Raw genomic sequence first — 14,797 nt, 5'->3', positions numbered from 1 at the left:
TCCTTTCTTTTCCTTATTTTTTTTTATACAACAAAAGTATAAAAATAAAATAAACACAGTCACGACAAAGCAAGAATGAACCCAAAGGACAACACACATAAGATACACACACAAAATTGAAAAAAAAGAAAAGAAAAATGGTCATGTGCAGCATTGATTCAGTGGATCATTAACCCTTCAGTCTCCTATTTCAACAGAAATCTGTTCTAAACGGTTTGACAAAATCACCCCATCCCTCCCAATACATTTCAAAGAAGTCTGTCTTGAGTCTCAGAGCAAAAGTTAGCTTTTCCATTACATAGATGCTATGCGTTACATTCAGCCAATCTTCCAGAGTCGGTGGGCTTTTGTTCAACCATCTCTTCGTTATAGCCTTTTTGCTGGCGACCAGCATCAGTTTAAACATGTACATATCTTCAATACCATTGATCATTTCGGGCACCCTTCCCAAATACAGAACCTGAAAGCAGTGTTCAATCTCAATCTTTAGCACCTTTTCCATACTCTTTCTTATTTCCCCCCAAAACATACTTATCACAGGGCAACTCCAAAATATATGATAATGATCCGCTCTTTCTTCTCCAGACCCCCTCCAACAACCTGTTTGACCTCCCCTTGTTTGAATTGGTGTTAAAAAGTACCTAACTAGGTTTTTCCATTGGAACTCCCTCCATGACAGAGAGTTTGTGGTCTTCCACTGTCTTTCAGTTATCATTTTTCATTCCTCCCGCTCCAGACTGAATTTCCCCTCCCCTTCCCATTTTTCTTTTAGATACAAAGTATTTCCCCCCCTCAGCACTTGAATACCCCTATATAGTTTTTATATGTTTTTAGAACCCTGATCAGCGTTATACGCTGAGAGAAAGACCTTCAGCACCCCCTCCCCAATCCCCGACCTCTTCAGCTCTTCTTTACTAAATAGTCTATCTGTATGGCTTCTCAGCTGCAAAAATCTGAATAGATCTTGATTTCCTAGACCATGCTTATCCTTCAGAACCTGAAAGCTTTTAAAAGAATGACAGGAATATTAACCCTAACATACATGTCTTCGATGGTGGGAGGAAACCGGAGCACCCGGAGAAAACCCACACAAACACGGGGAGAACATGCAAACTCCACACAGAAAGGACCTGGGACGGACCGGGGTTCGAACCCGGACCTTCTTGCTGTGAGGCAACAGTACTAACCACTGAGCCACCGTTACCAGCCTTCCTGATAGGAAGATATACCTCCTGACTGGACCCCCATTACTGACAACCATGACTTTTTGAAATTCTTTTAAATCCATACATGATCATGGAAACTTTGATCATGATCATGGAAACCCTGTGCCTGTTTATATTTTTTGTCTCACTAATTACCTTCTGGCCTCTTGTGTTGTTATTTTTTGTGTTTGGTGAGCCAAAGACAATTTTCCACCTTGGTGGACAATAAAGTTATATTCAATTCAATTCAATTCTAAATGATCAGTTTTCAGCTAAACACATGATGCCTTTTCAAGTCAACTTGGCATCTCAGGGCTTCTGGAGACTTGGATTATGCCAGACGAGCAGTATGGAGCCTTTCTTATGCCTCTGCCGGCGATAGCAAGGATTGACGCATTATGGATTTGGCTTGTCCGTCCGTCCGTCCATCTGATGTTCGTTAACACGATATCTGAGGAACGCCTTGATGGAATTTCATCAAATTTGCCTCAAACGTTGACTTGGACTCAAGGATGAACCGATTCGATTTTGGTGGTCAAAGGTCAAAGTTCAGGGTCACTGTGACCTTACGAATGCCATTCCGAAGTTTGTTAACATGATATCTCAGGAATGGCTTGACGGAATTCCTTCCAATTTGGCTCAAAGGTCAAATTGGACGCAAGGATTTTGGTGGTCAAATGTCAAAGTTCAAGGTCAATGTGTTGGTTCCAGCCTTAAAACTCATAAGCATTTTCCGAAATGTCTATGGAGAAAATGAATGGGGAACTCTCTTCCGGGGCAAGAAACGTCATGGAAAGTCATGTGACTGTTGAGCTCTATAAGCCACAACCAGCAAAATCCTACTGCGTAAGACCTCCTCAGAGGCCTACATTTACAACCTAATGTCTCTTCAGCAGTCTTTGGCATTGCATCAACTGACCAACTGACCAACAGATTATTAATAAGCATGAGCACATGATGACCTTCATGACTCTGCTTGGCCGTAGGATCTTGTTGCACTGGACATCCTCCAAACCAGCAAACTCCTCACTATGGACGAGTGATCTGATGCTCCACTTCAAACTTGATCCAAATGAAATACACACCCAGAGGGTCCAAAGAACAGTTCTACTTCACCTGGAACTCAGTAATGTATCTCAGCAAAGTCAAATCCCCGTGCTTATAACCCAAAACGATGTATGCATTTATTTTGCTAGAATATATCAGATATTAGCCTTTCTTTTTTTATTGTCTTTTTCCCTATTGGGATGCACAATCAGGGATTTGGTGGGATGGGTGGAAGGAGAAGAAGAAGAAGTTTCGATGTTGGCATTCCAACAAGAACATGAATGGTTAGTCTGTTATCCAATTCTTCCCATAAGATGACATGAACAGAGCGTTTTCTGAGCTGCATCCCCGACATTCAATTCAATTCAATTCAATTCAATTCACTTTTTTTGTGAAGGGACAGTGTACATTAATCAACATGGTCATGTAAATATACCCGATTTAGCCAGAAGGCTAATTTTCGTCGGCAGTCCCTTTGCCTGGTGTTGATTGGCATCCTATAAAGAAAAACTTGCAATAGTTAAAAACAACAGCAAAAGACAGGAAACATAAAATAAAAAATAACAGCAACAACAAAAAACACCATTGTTAGGAAAAAATAAGGAAGCGCACATACAGTACAGGTAAAACAGGATAAAAACAACATAGGTAAATCTGAAGTTTGACAGACTGAATTTTACTTTATTGCAGATTCGTTTATTGTGATGTCCGTAGACATGACTGTAATCAACATGACAGCATTCATACTGAATGAATGGTAAAATAAGTGTTTTAAGCTTTCAGGTGGAGTTTCAGGTTTCTGCTTGTGCATGATGATCTAAGCAAAAGGAAATATTTTTTCTCCATTGATAATTAAATGTATCAATATGAAGCTATATAAACTATAAAAAAAATCAGTCTGTGAATTTGTGCGTGCTGTTGTTGGGTTGGGTCGTGGTGGGAGGGGGGTCACAAACCCCAGCCTAAAGTTTTTTCGGGGGCTCAAAAAGGCTCAAACCACTGCCTATAGGGGTACGCGTAGCGCAGTTTGGGAACCACTGGGCTTGACCATTAAGAAATCAAATCAAATAAATAACTTAACATAAACACTCACCTTATGTTCTGTTTCCCCTCATGCTTTTGATAGATGTCACTAATTAGTTTCTAGTTTTTGTTTTGATCTTACTATACCTGTATGATTGAAATGAGCGTCACACTAGGCATGTATTTTTGTATACAAAATTAAACAAGGTGGTGGTGGTTGTTGTTGTTGTTGTTGTTGTTGTTGTTGTTGTTGTTGTTGTAGTACTCCTGTAGTAGTTCATATTGACAGTGATTAAAAGGTCCATGTTGTTAGGAGTGTTCACAGTCAGACTGGACATATTAAATGCTATATATTAAATGCTCTTGAAAATCACATGACTGTTTAATTGAATGCTGCACAGAACTCATTTAGAGGTTGATTGAGGGATCATGGTAGGTCACCAGACCAGCTACTGCTCTGATTGGCTGGCAAAGGCCCGCCCTACTCTTAGCGCTGATTGGTCAATTTCAGACCACATTTCCAGTGTCAGTACATAGACACTGGAGCCAAATCTGACTTGTACAAGGTAGTTGGTGACTGTGGGGAAATAGCATAGTAACATTTTAGCATTTTTGGCATAGTACTTTTTTTTTTTATTACTTCGCACCGCCAAGTCCCAAAATCATATACTCATTGCCACAGCCTATTGGCTCTGTGATAGCATTTTGAAGTTTGAAGTGTAAATGTATCATCAGACCAGAGCACGTATGTCTTTAATCCCACACAGCCCCGCACACTTTGAAGCTGCAGCTTCTCCTGAATTCACATCATAAACATGTGTGTTCTATTCTCAGCTCTGTGTCAAACACACGGTGGAGAAAATGTACGAGCACATTCCTGTCATCACAGAGGAATGCCAGACCTGATTTCCTGCTGTAGGAGCAACTCACACTCCAGTCTCTGCATAAAATGACTCTGTGCCCTTTAACAGCCACAACTGTAGTTTGAGGGCGGGTCTAGGGGGGTTTGAAATTGAATGAGTGACAGGTTGTAGCAACCAGTGTTGGGGGTAACTCATTACAAAAGTAACATATTACATGTAATATATTACTTTTAGCAGTAACTCAGTCATATAACTTATTACTTATAGGATTTCAGTAATATTATACCAGTTACTTTGTCAAGTCACTCAAGTTACAAATTGAGTTAATGTTTTTTAATCAAAGCACCTATTTAAATAAAGATACAATCATTTCCTAAACAAACTGTGTTTTCATGCAAATAACCACTATAGATGACAATAACAAAGGAAAATAATAAAATTTAGTATTTTGGATTATTTACACTGACTTCAAGGCGGTTGAAATTATTTTTCGGGATGGTCCCGGGGCAGCGATGTCATTCTGCTGCTGCTGTTGTTTTGGTCAAAGTAATGCAAAAGTAGTGTAATAAGTAACGAGTTACTCTACACAGACAGTAATATTGTAAAGTAACTTATTACTTTCAAATGAAAGTAACTAGTAATATGTAGTATATTACATTTTGAAAGTAACTTGCCCAACACTGGTAGCAACCAATGGGAGAGTGGCTTTCAGTTCGATGATAGAATGCAAACGGCAAACTTCTAGCAGTGAATGGTGCAAACTATTGTCTTACACTTGCATGATATGTTTCAATGCAGACCTATGTTATGTACGTTATGTTATGTAGTTATGTATGTTATGTACGTTATGTTATGTAGTTAGGTGGAGAGCAGCGAATCAATGTTATATTTATTCTTTGAAGAGCGATGCTGCAGAAGCCAGGCTTCCTGAGGCAACCAGGTGGGCGGTCTCAGGGTGGGCGGGCCTCCCTGATCGCCAGCCGGAGCCAATGGCAGAGCTGATCCCCGCAGCCTGCTTCCTGTGACTCAGACTAGCCTAAACCGAACCAGGAAATGCCACGCCCTTTTCAACCAGGAAACAACCCCCCTGAGCCCCTCCTCCTGTCAGCACCGCACCGGTGGCCTCGAGAAATGACAAAATGACAGGGAGACATTCGCTCATGATGTTGTGTGTGTGTGTGTGTGTGTGTGTGTGTGTGTGTGTGTGTATGTATGTGTGTCTGTGGTGTGTGTGTGTGTGTGTGTGTGTGTGTGTGTGTGTGTGTGTGTGTGTGTGTGTGTGTGTGTGTGTGTGTGTGTGTGTGTGTGTGTGTGTATGTCTGTGTGTGTGTGTGTGTGTGTGTGTGTGTGTGTGTGTGTGTGTGTGTGTGTCTGTGTGTGTGTATGTCTGTGTGTGTGTGTGTGTGTGTGTGTGTGTGTGTGTGGGGCAGTTATTGCTGGCTCAGTGGCTTCAGGGAGCTGATCCTGGACCAGGGGAAGGCGTTGGTGATCCATCCCAGCTGGTGGGGATCAGAATGCTAAAGGCTAAAAGCTGTGATTGGTTTAGTATTCGGGTGCTGAGGCTGTCTTCAATAGGCTGCTCTGACAGCAGCAGCCAGATTTACCTGCTGCTCTGTCCCAGCCAGAGCCGCGTCCACTTCCTTCCTGTCCGGGTCAACACCGGATGGGGGGGGGGGCAGGGGTGGGGGCTTGGCGGAAACGGACGCAACCCCCCCGAGGTGCCCGGTGCCACCCAACCTACTGCCAACAATCCACTAGTGTGTGTGCGTGTGCACGTGCGTGTGTGTGTGTGTGCGTGTGCGTGCAGCGGAAGCAGTTTGTTCACAGTTGTGTAGTAGTAGGAGGGGAGCCCTGACCCAGTAATGGATGACATGGTGGATAACGCCCCCACCTGCACGCCCGCAAAGACACACACACACACACACACACACACACACACACACACACACACACACACACACACACACACACACACACACACACACACACACACACACACACACACACAGACACGCATGCTTCAAACTCAAGACCCTGCCCACTTAGGAGCTGTGTTCTTCAGCTTTTCACAGAGCTTGCCGACAGACTTTCAATGCAAGTGGAAAGTCTCGAGAGGTCACTATTCAGGAAGTCGGATGTACTTTTGTTTACAGGCGGAGGTTTTACGGTAGCAAGTGCTCAGGGCTGCTTTTATACTGCTCGGTAACAAATGTAACGCTTGTATTTATATTTGGAGGCCTAGGTCACGTCCACAGCCTGGTTGTAAGTGGCCTGCAGAGGGCAGGATTGCCCAAACCAAAGGCCAAGGAAGGCACTGGTTAAATTCTGCTCTATTTCTGCAATAAGGAGGTGGTTTTTGCTGTATCATAGACTCAGACTGGATACAAATAAATATATTAAAATGTGTGTGTGTGTGTGTGTGTCTGTGTGTGTGTGTGTGTGTGTGTGTGTGTGTGTGTGTGTGTGTGCAGTGTTCCTGACCTGGGTAAACTGCTCCAGTGTGCGTTGGGCGACGAGGATCCAGGACGTCTTCACCATCGGGAAGCTGCTTGCTCTGGGACTCATCATCATGGTTGGACTGGTCCAGATCTGTAGAGGTAAACACACACACACACACACACACACACACACACACACACACACACACACACACACACACACACACACACACACAGGTTCTGGTGAGAGAGAACGTCTGCTTTGGTGTGCCTGGGTAGTGCCATAGACGGATTATGACTTCACGGGCCCCTGGGCCTGCCCCCCTCACGGGCCCCCCCTCACAGCGCCAAAAAAAAATTAAAAAAAATTGCCCTAATTTTTTTTAAATCCAGAATGCAACTCGGGCAAGTTATCAGATATCTGCACTGATTGCAAAGGGTGGACACGCTTTTTCATGTGGTGACTTTGTGAAACAGTGTCTGAATGTGGCTGCGGATATACTGTCTTCACTCCTGAGATTGCATCCCTGCAAATTGTCATGGCAAATTGTTTACAAAAGATGGACAATAAAGCTGATTTTCAAAGTACCTTGAGGATTTTTCAAGTTGTGAATTAAGTCAAATTTCTCTCTTGATTACAAAGGTGGAAAATACAACTGTTTTTAACTGGGTGTTTACTGATTAAATGTTTAAGCTCCCCACAAATGCAGATGTTTTTTTTTAAATATATATAACCAATTGCAAATTATTACAATTACCAAACAGATAAAAAGTAGATTATTATATTGAAATGTTATTTTAGATTTAGAATGTTAATTTTCTATAAAACACAATACATTTTAATGTAATTCCACAACGTTTATTTTTGGCCCTCGGCCCTCCACCCAGATTGAGTTTTGGCCCTTCATGGGAAAGAATTTGGGCACCCCTGAGCTAGAGTCTCTTCGCAGGGCCCATAAGCTAGAGTCTCAGCTGCGTAGTGAGCTCAGGGGCCCATAAGCTAGAGTCTCAGCTGCAAAGTGAGCTCAGGGGGCCCATAAGCTAGAGTCTCTAGGCGGCCTGCGAAGAGACTCTAGCTCATGGGCCCCCTGAGCTCTCGGGCCCCTGGGCCTGGGCCCGGTACGCCCGTTCAGTAATACAGCCCTGGGTAGTGCAGCAGTAGATTCCCTGCCTACCAACACGTGGGTCACAGGTTCGAGGCCCTGTGATACCTCCGGCTCGGTCGGGCATCCATATGGGTTGGCCGGGGAGCCTGTTCGGGTGGAGGGGAACCGAGGGGAATAGTGTGATCCTCCCACATGCTATGTCCTACCGGTGAAACTCCTCGCTGCCAGGTGAAAAGAAGCAGCTGGCGACTGCACATGTATCAGAGGAAGCATGTGCTAGTCTACAACCCAGATCAGCAGAGGGGGCGGAGCAACGACCGGACAGCAGGGGGAATTGAGTACTGCAGGGATTTTTGTAGGCTTTATCCAGAAATCGCTGCCATTTGGTTCTTTAGTGGAAAAGTCTATGGGCTTTTAGAATGGGGATTTCACTTAAATGCATATAAATAAGGTCTGTGGTTAACAAATGTTTATGGGAATGTGAATTTAGTTTCAGCATGATACTCTTCACAAACCCCCCCCCCCCCCCCCCAGGTCACTATGAGGCCCTGGTACCCAGCGTGGCCTTTGAGTTCATCAGAGAGCCGTCTGTGGGACAGATCGCCCTGGCCTTCCTCCAGGCCTCCTTCGCCTTCAGCGGCTGGAACTTCCTCAACTACGTCACCGAAGAGGTGGTGGAGCCACGCAAGTATGGAGTACACACGCACGCACGCACGCACACGCACACACGCACACGCACGCACGCACACACACACACACACACACACACACACACACACACACACACACACACACACACACGCACACACACACACACACACAAAACATGTACCAAATGTGTATTATTTGTATTAGGAACCTGCTTCGTGCCATCTACATCTCCATCCCTCTGGTGACCCTGGTCTACACCCTGACCAACATCGCCTACTTCTCCTCCATGAGCCCTGAGGAGCTCCTGGCCTCCAACGCTGTGGCAGTGGTGAGGACATCTTCACATATTCAATATATGTCTCAATATATGTATTCAATGTGGGTGAGAGACGTCAGTCACTCCTTAGTCAATTAATCAATGTACCAATCCATCACTAAACTCATGTCAGTTGTTGTGTTGTGTTGTTCCAGACCTTTGGTGAGAAGCTGCTGGGAATGTTCTCCTGGGTGATGCCCATCTCTGTAGCTCTGTCCACCTTCGGAGGAATCAATGGATACCTGTTCACCTCCTCCAGGTCAACACACACAGACGCACACACGCGCACACACACACACACACACACACACACACACACACACACACACACACACACACACACACACACACACACACACACGCACACACACACACACACACACACACACACAGAATGATGATGATGATGATGATGATGATGATGATGATTATTATTAGCATAGGTAGGGCTGGGCGATATGGACAAAATCAAATATCACAATATTTTTAACCAAATACCTCAATACTGATTTTGCGACAATATTGTAGGGATATTGTGGATATAATGACTAAGTGGGTAAAGACAAATAATAGAACAGCTAGAACAGTCTGGTAAGTTCAGAACATTACATCACTTTACTGTTCTGCAGCCTTTACAACACAACACTTATGCCATATCACCATACTACAGGAACATATCTAAGATAAGATAAAGACTCATATCACCATATCCATTATAATATTAATATTGATATACACTATGTGTATTTGCAGATTGTGTTTCTCAGGGGCCAGAGAGGGTCACCTGCCCTACCTGCTGGCTATGATCCACCTGAAGAACTGCACTCCTATCCCCGCCCTGCTGGTCTGTGTGAGTACTGCACCACCAAGTCAGCTAATTATACAGTAGTGAGAGGAGGGTCTTGGGTCAGTGTAGTCAGGGCTGTAGTGGAGGCTAAATGCATGCAAATGCCGTTTACACACCTTTTTCAATACGACATAGCGTTTACTCACCTTGATAAGATTGTTTATGCACTTCTTATTACACACCTTTTTCAATACAACATAGCGTTTACTCACCTTGATAAGATAATTTATGCACTTATTATTGGGCGAGTTTGGCAAGTTTGAGTCAACTCTGTTGTTGACAGAGCACACCAAGTCCACACACCAAGATCCAGAGATCTGTCTCCTCGTTCCTGTGCACTCCACAGTTCTGTTTTTGTCAAGGTTCTGTTCTGCCTGTTAGTGGTTCTGTTCTGCCTGTTTTCAGCCCAACAGTTTAAAATGTGCTTGACCTTTGACCCTTCCTGTGTCTCCCACAGTGCAGTGCCACCATAGTGATCATGTGTATTGGAGAGACACACAACCTGATCAACTATGTTTCCTTCATCAACTACCTGTCGTACGGGGTGACTATCGCCGGGCTCCTCTACCTCCGCTGGAAGAAACCCAACCTCATGAGACCCATCAAGGTACAACAGCCTGCCAATAGAGAGGCAAAGTGACCCCCCTACTTCCTGCTTCGGCACTGTACCAGAGATTTTTATCTGCCATTTATTTTCCCATAGACATTTTGTAAAATGCCAAACCAAACGGTTCAGCTATATTTAGAATCGGGAGAGACCATACAACATTTCACTCTGACCAAAACTTTAAAAAACTACATTGAAAAAATATTTTCTTTAAATCCGCAATTTTTTTTAACGTTTTGGTCCGAGTAAGGGGGAAGTGCTTGTGTCTGGACAGACTGGATGTAGACTGCTGAGTTGTGGGCGGCGACATACAACCACAATGTGGTATTTCTAGTTCTATATATATACACGCAAGCAGAAATAATGTGCAGACATGTTTTATCCTATTGAGATATGAATGTGTGTGCATCCCAGATGGAGTTGCAAAGAAGAAAATAGAAATAGTGTTGAAAAGTGTGTTTTGTTGTTGTTTGCAGGTGATCATGTTGATATGTGTGTTTTGTTGTTGTTTTTCGCAGGTAAACATGTTGATTCCCATCAGCTACATGCTGTTCTGGGCGGTGCTGCTAGGCTTCAGTCTGTACTCTGAGCCGGTGGTTTGCGGTCTGGGAATGGTCATCATGCTGACCGGCGTCCCCGTCTACTTCCTGGGTGTTCAATGGAAGAAAAAACCCAAATGGGTCTACAGAGTGGTCGGTGAGTCGATCTGCACCATGGGCCTGTAGCTTTAGGTCATCAGAAGAGTGATTCTTCTCTCTTGTGCGGAGATTAACTTAGCTTAGTGCAGGGGTGGCCAAACTACGGCCCGCGGGCCAACTGCGGCCCGCTGCCCGTTTTTATTAGGGATGGGCATTTCTAGCAAAAACACTATTCGAAATTCGCTGGCCAAATTCGAATTTAATTCGAAATTCGAAAAAAAAAAAAAAATGTAAAAAAAAAAAAAAAATGTTTTTTTTTTTTTTTTTGTGAGTGAAATGTTGCATTGTCTCCCCTGATTCTAAGTCTACGGCTTTATTAATTAATATAAAAAGCTTCTGCTGTGGATTTTTAGCTCAAACAAGCATTGCACCACTGAAGTAAAGAACATGTTACATGACATTGACATTTTCGAAAATAAAAAACAGTTTTGACAATCATGAGTGGTTCATTAAATATTTAGTAGGCTCAGGTCTGAGTGCCAAAGGGGTGCCAAAGTCACCCCCTCTCCCTCTTCATGGGATTTCATCCGCCATTCATTTTTCCATAAACCTTGCTTAAAATGCTTATAAAAATTGTTTTACTTGCTCAAACCAAGCGATTTGACTATACTTAGAATCAGGGGAGACAATGCAACATTTCACTAAAAAAAAAAAAAAAAAAAAAAAAATTCGAATTTCGAATTTCAATAATAAAAGTCGACCTTGATAATAACAACGATTATTCGAAAATTCGAAATTCGATGCCCATCCCTAGTTTTTATGTGGCCCGCCATGAATTTAGCACAAAAAAAAGAAAAGAAAATTGTGCTAAAAACGTTTTTCTGTTTTAAAGTTTAAAATGGAAAACGAAAACGGGAAAAAAACGGAAAAACAAAAAAAGAAAGAAAAAGAAAGAAAAACAAAAAAACTGATTCCCCCCATTTAGTTTTTTCTATTTAAAACCATTGAAAAGGGGTTATACTTGACTACCCTGACCTGGTCTATTTATAAAAAAAACATTTAATACTAATGTTATGTTAAATTATCTCTGTCTTAACCTGTTGGCACAGGAAAAGTTTGAAAAATTTGAAAACATACAGAAATACCCATTGTAATAGGTGAGCACATCAATAAACTATGTGTCATATATTTATTTAGGTAGAAATTGAATTTTTGATGGCACAAGGGTTTTCTGGTCCAATTTTTTTTCCGCGAAAACTATTGTTTGAAAAATATTGTTTGGCCCGCAACTCTTTATATTTTTCTGTATGCGGCCCACAACCAAAAAAGTTTGGCCACCCCTGGCTTAGTGGTTGACTTAAAAATCATATTTAAATCCGGAAATAAGGTACAGGTTGTAAAAAAAAACTGAATTCTCCTTTAACTGTATTACCCCTCTCTGTCCAGTAAAAGTGCTGTTCTTGTCTGTTGTGTTGCAGAGAGAGTCACCTACATGGGCCAGAAGGTGTGTTACGTGGTGTTTCCTCAGGAAGACCCTTCAGAGACCGAATGCCTCACCGCCTCCAAAGCCGAAGACTGAGCACTGCGGTCAACCAAGAGCTCCCTCCTTCCTGCCAATACTCCATACCTTTTCATTACTTTCTCCCCTTTTACGTTTGGTCAGTTCCTGAATGGTGAAGAGATGGCTTCACCCTTGTTCTTGTCCAGATGCAATTTGAATGGGTCTGTGTTGACCCCCAGTATAAAGGGAGTGGATGGTCATATGGAGGTTCAGACATCCAGCTAAGACAGATCTTTATTAGTTGGATTGTTGGTACCGTCCACCCCTTCCCCCTCAGCAGAATCTCAAGTCTACTCTGTCATGTGGAACTTCTCCCTTCTCCTCATTCAAGGAGCCTTCATCTTTTAAAATTCTGCTTTCATTTCCGAGATTGGTACTTTTTTTTAGTCAAACAAAATACTTGCGCTATTGTGCCTTATTGAAATGTGGGAGCATTGTATTTTGCTATGTTGGATTGGCCTGTGTGGTTAGTTTGCGTGTGTAATACATTTTGCTGAATAACGTTTATGGGGGGAATATACAGGGATTTGACTGCACTTAGCAATACTCTTCTATTACTGCAGCTGCTCTGTTTAACTCTCCACATAATGTTGGTCTAGTTTGGATGCTCTGTGTCTCTAGCTATCTCATGCCCATTCCTTCTGCTTGACACGCCCTGTGCTCTTGTTCGTTACTCTTTGCATTGAGACACTGCATGAAATAGGCCACGCCCATCACGGGGGAAACCTCTCCATTCACTTCCATACACCAGCGTCATTTTCCTTGAATTAAACATAGCTAAAAGCTGTTGTGTGGTGAGCCGCGCAGACAACAAATGTAAAAAATGGTCGCCAATTAAAGTTTTTTTTTTACTCCCGAGCAAAACAAGGAAGCCATTGAGAATTTGCGAGAAGAACAATAAATCTAGCTGTCAAGGAAGTAAGTTGGAGTGTTCATCTTCTGTATATAAGATCTTTGTGTGCAACACGTGACATAGGAGAACACCAGGATTGGGGGGAGTTTTTGTTTCCCCCCGTTTTGGGCGTGGTGTCTGAATGATGACGTGCTCTGCAGTGTCTCTATCCCTTCTCTTTCTCCTCTGAGAGATGCTGTAGGTGCCTTCATGTTAATATTAGAGAGAGCAGCCACACTTATGACACGTCCTCATCTTCACTGTCTTTTCTACCAATATTTTCAAGACAGAGAGACAGGAGGAGGGGGAGAAATGACACTTTTGTTTCTGTCAACTGGGGAAGAATAGCCATCTCTAAAGAACAAGCTGTGTCTTTAGAACACAGGCTGGCTATTCTTAAATGTTTTCAAGTCATTTTCAGCTCTCTTTGTCTCTTCATTTGCTTTATGAGTTGAGCCCCTCTGTTTGTATTGAGCTTGATGTTTGGAAATGTTCTCATACCACTGTGAACTTTGTCAAGGTGCTCTTAACATCATGATACAGTACTTACCACTAAACATGCTGTTTAACATTAGCATGATACAGTACTTACCACTAAACATGCTGTGTTTAACATTAGCAGAAGTCATATTGACAGATACAGTAGATGGATGTTATTTGAACCACCCGCAGATTTTTAGGCTGCTTTCTCACTGGGAACGATTGCTTTCGTTCCGTTCTGTTCCGTTCCGTGCCCGGGCACGATTGTCCCCTCTCCCCTCTCCCCCGCTGGTCAGCTTTCACATTACATTTCTTCCGCGCTCGGAAACGGAACAGAGTGCACTTGTGTCATCAACTACGCCTGGAGTGTATCCTCGCACGTGTGTGGGCTATGTGGTTCGGAACAGTTGGCGTTCACATTCGCAAGTGTTCCGTTCCCCGGCACGCCAAAGCGCTACCCGGACCATTGACTTACTATGTTCCCATTGACTTACTATGGTCCCACTGACTTATTATGGTCCCACTTACTATGGTCCCACTGACTTACTATGGTCCCACTGACTTACTATGGTCCCATTGACTTACTATGGTCCCATTGACTTACTATGGTCCCATTGACTTACTATGGTCCCATTGACTTACTATGATCCCATTGACTTACTATGGTCCCATTGACTTACTATGGTCCCACTGAGTTACTATGGTCCCATTGACTTACTATGATCCCATTGACTTACTATGGTCCCATTGACTTACTATGGTCCCACTGACTTACTATGGTCCCATTGACTTACTATGGTCCCATTGACTTACTATGGTCCCATTGACTTACTATGGTCCCATTGACTTACATTGACTTACTATGGTCACCTTTTCAAGGTGGTCTGGGGTCTGGACCACTTTTTCCCGGGAGCGGAATGTAATGTTCACACTCATCAAACGTTCCGAAACTGGGGTCAATTTGGGGAGAAGTGTGCTGGGGAACGGTACTGGGGCACCAGTGAGAAAGCACCCTTAGACAGATTTCTAAGCTGACCATACGCATGATACAGTACTTAGTTACCACTAAACATGCTGTGTTTAACATTACACACAGATAGATGGATGTTATTTGAGAAATGTT

At 43.1% G+C, this 14,797-nt stretch overlaps 1 protein-coding gene across 1 annotated transcript in view; it reads left to right on the top strand.

The window, feature by feature from the left end:
* Positions 1-12,320, top strand: part of LOC310791612 (asc-type amino acid transporter 1-like) — a gene marked incomplete at both ends in the record, with an annotated part of 96,808 nt that extends 84,488 nt beyond the window's left edge. The window contains 8 exons of the mRNA XM_083653276.1: positions 6,610-6,735; positions 8,217-8,370; positions 8,538-8,661; positions 8,805-8,908; positions 9,403-9,499; positions 9,954-10,103; positions 10,622-10,799; positions 12,220-12,320. Of these exons, the coding sequence (XP_083509402.1) occupies positions 6,610-6,735; positions 8,217-8,370; positions 8,538-8,661; positions 8,805-8,908; positions 9,403-9,499; positions 9,954-10,103; positions 10,622-10,799; positions 12,220-12,320 (1,034 nt within the window). The remainder of the gene's footprint in view (positions 1-6,609; positions 6,736-8,216; positions 8,371-8,537; positions 8,662-8,804; positions 8,909-9,402; positions 9,500-9,953; positions 10,104-10,621; positions 10,800-12,219) is intronic.
* Between the last annotated feature and the right edge of the window lie 2,477 nt (positions 12,321-14,797).

The sequence above is a fragment of the Poromitra crassiceps genome, assembly GCF_964638095.1.
Source record: "Poromitra crassiceps genome assembly, chromosome: 16".
NCBI lineage: Eukaryota > Metazoa > Chordata > Actinopteri > Beryciformes > Melamphaidae > Poromitra > Poromitra crassiceps.
This window is presented reverse-complemented; position numbering and strand designations above follow the sequence as displayed.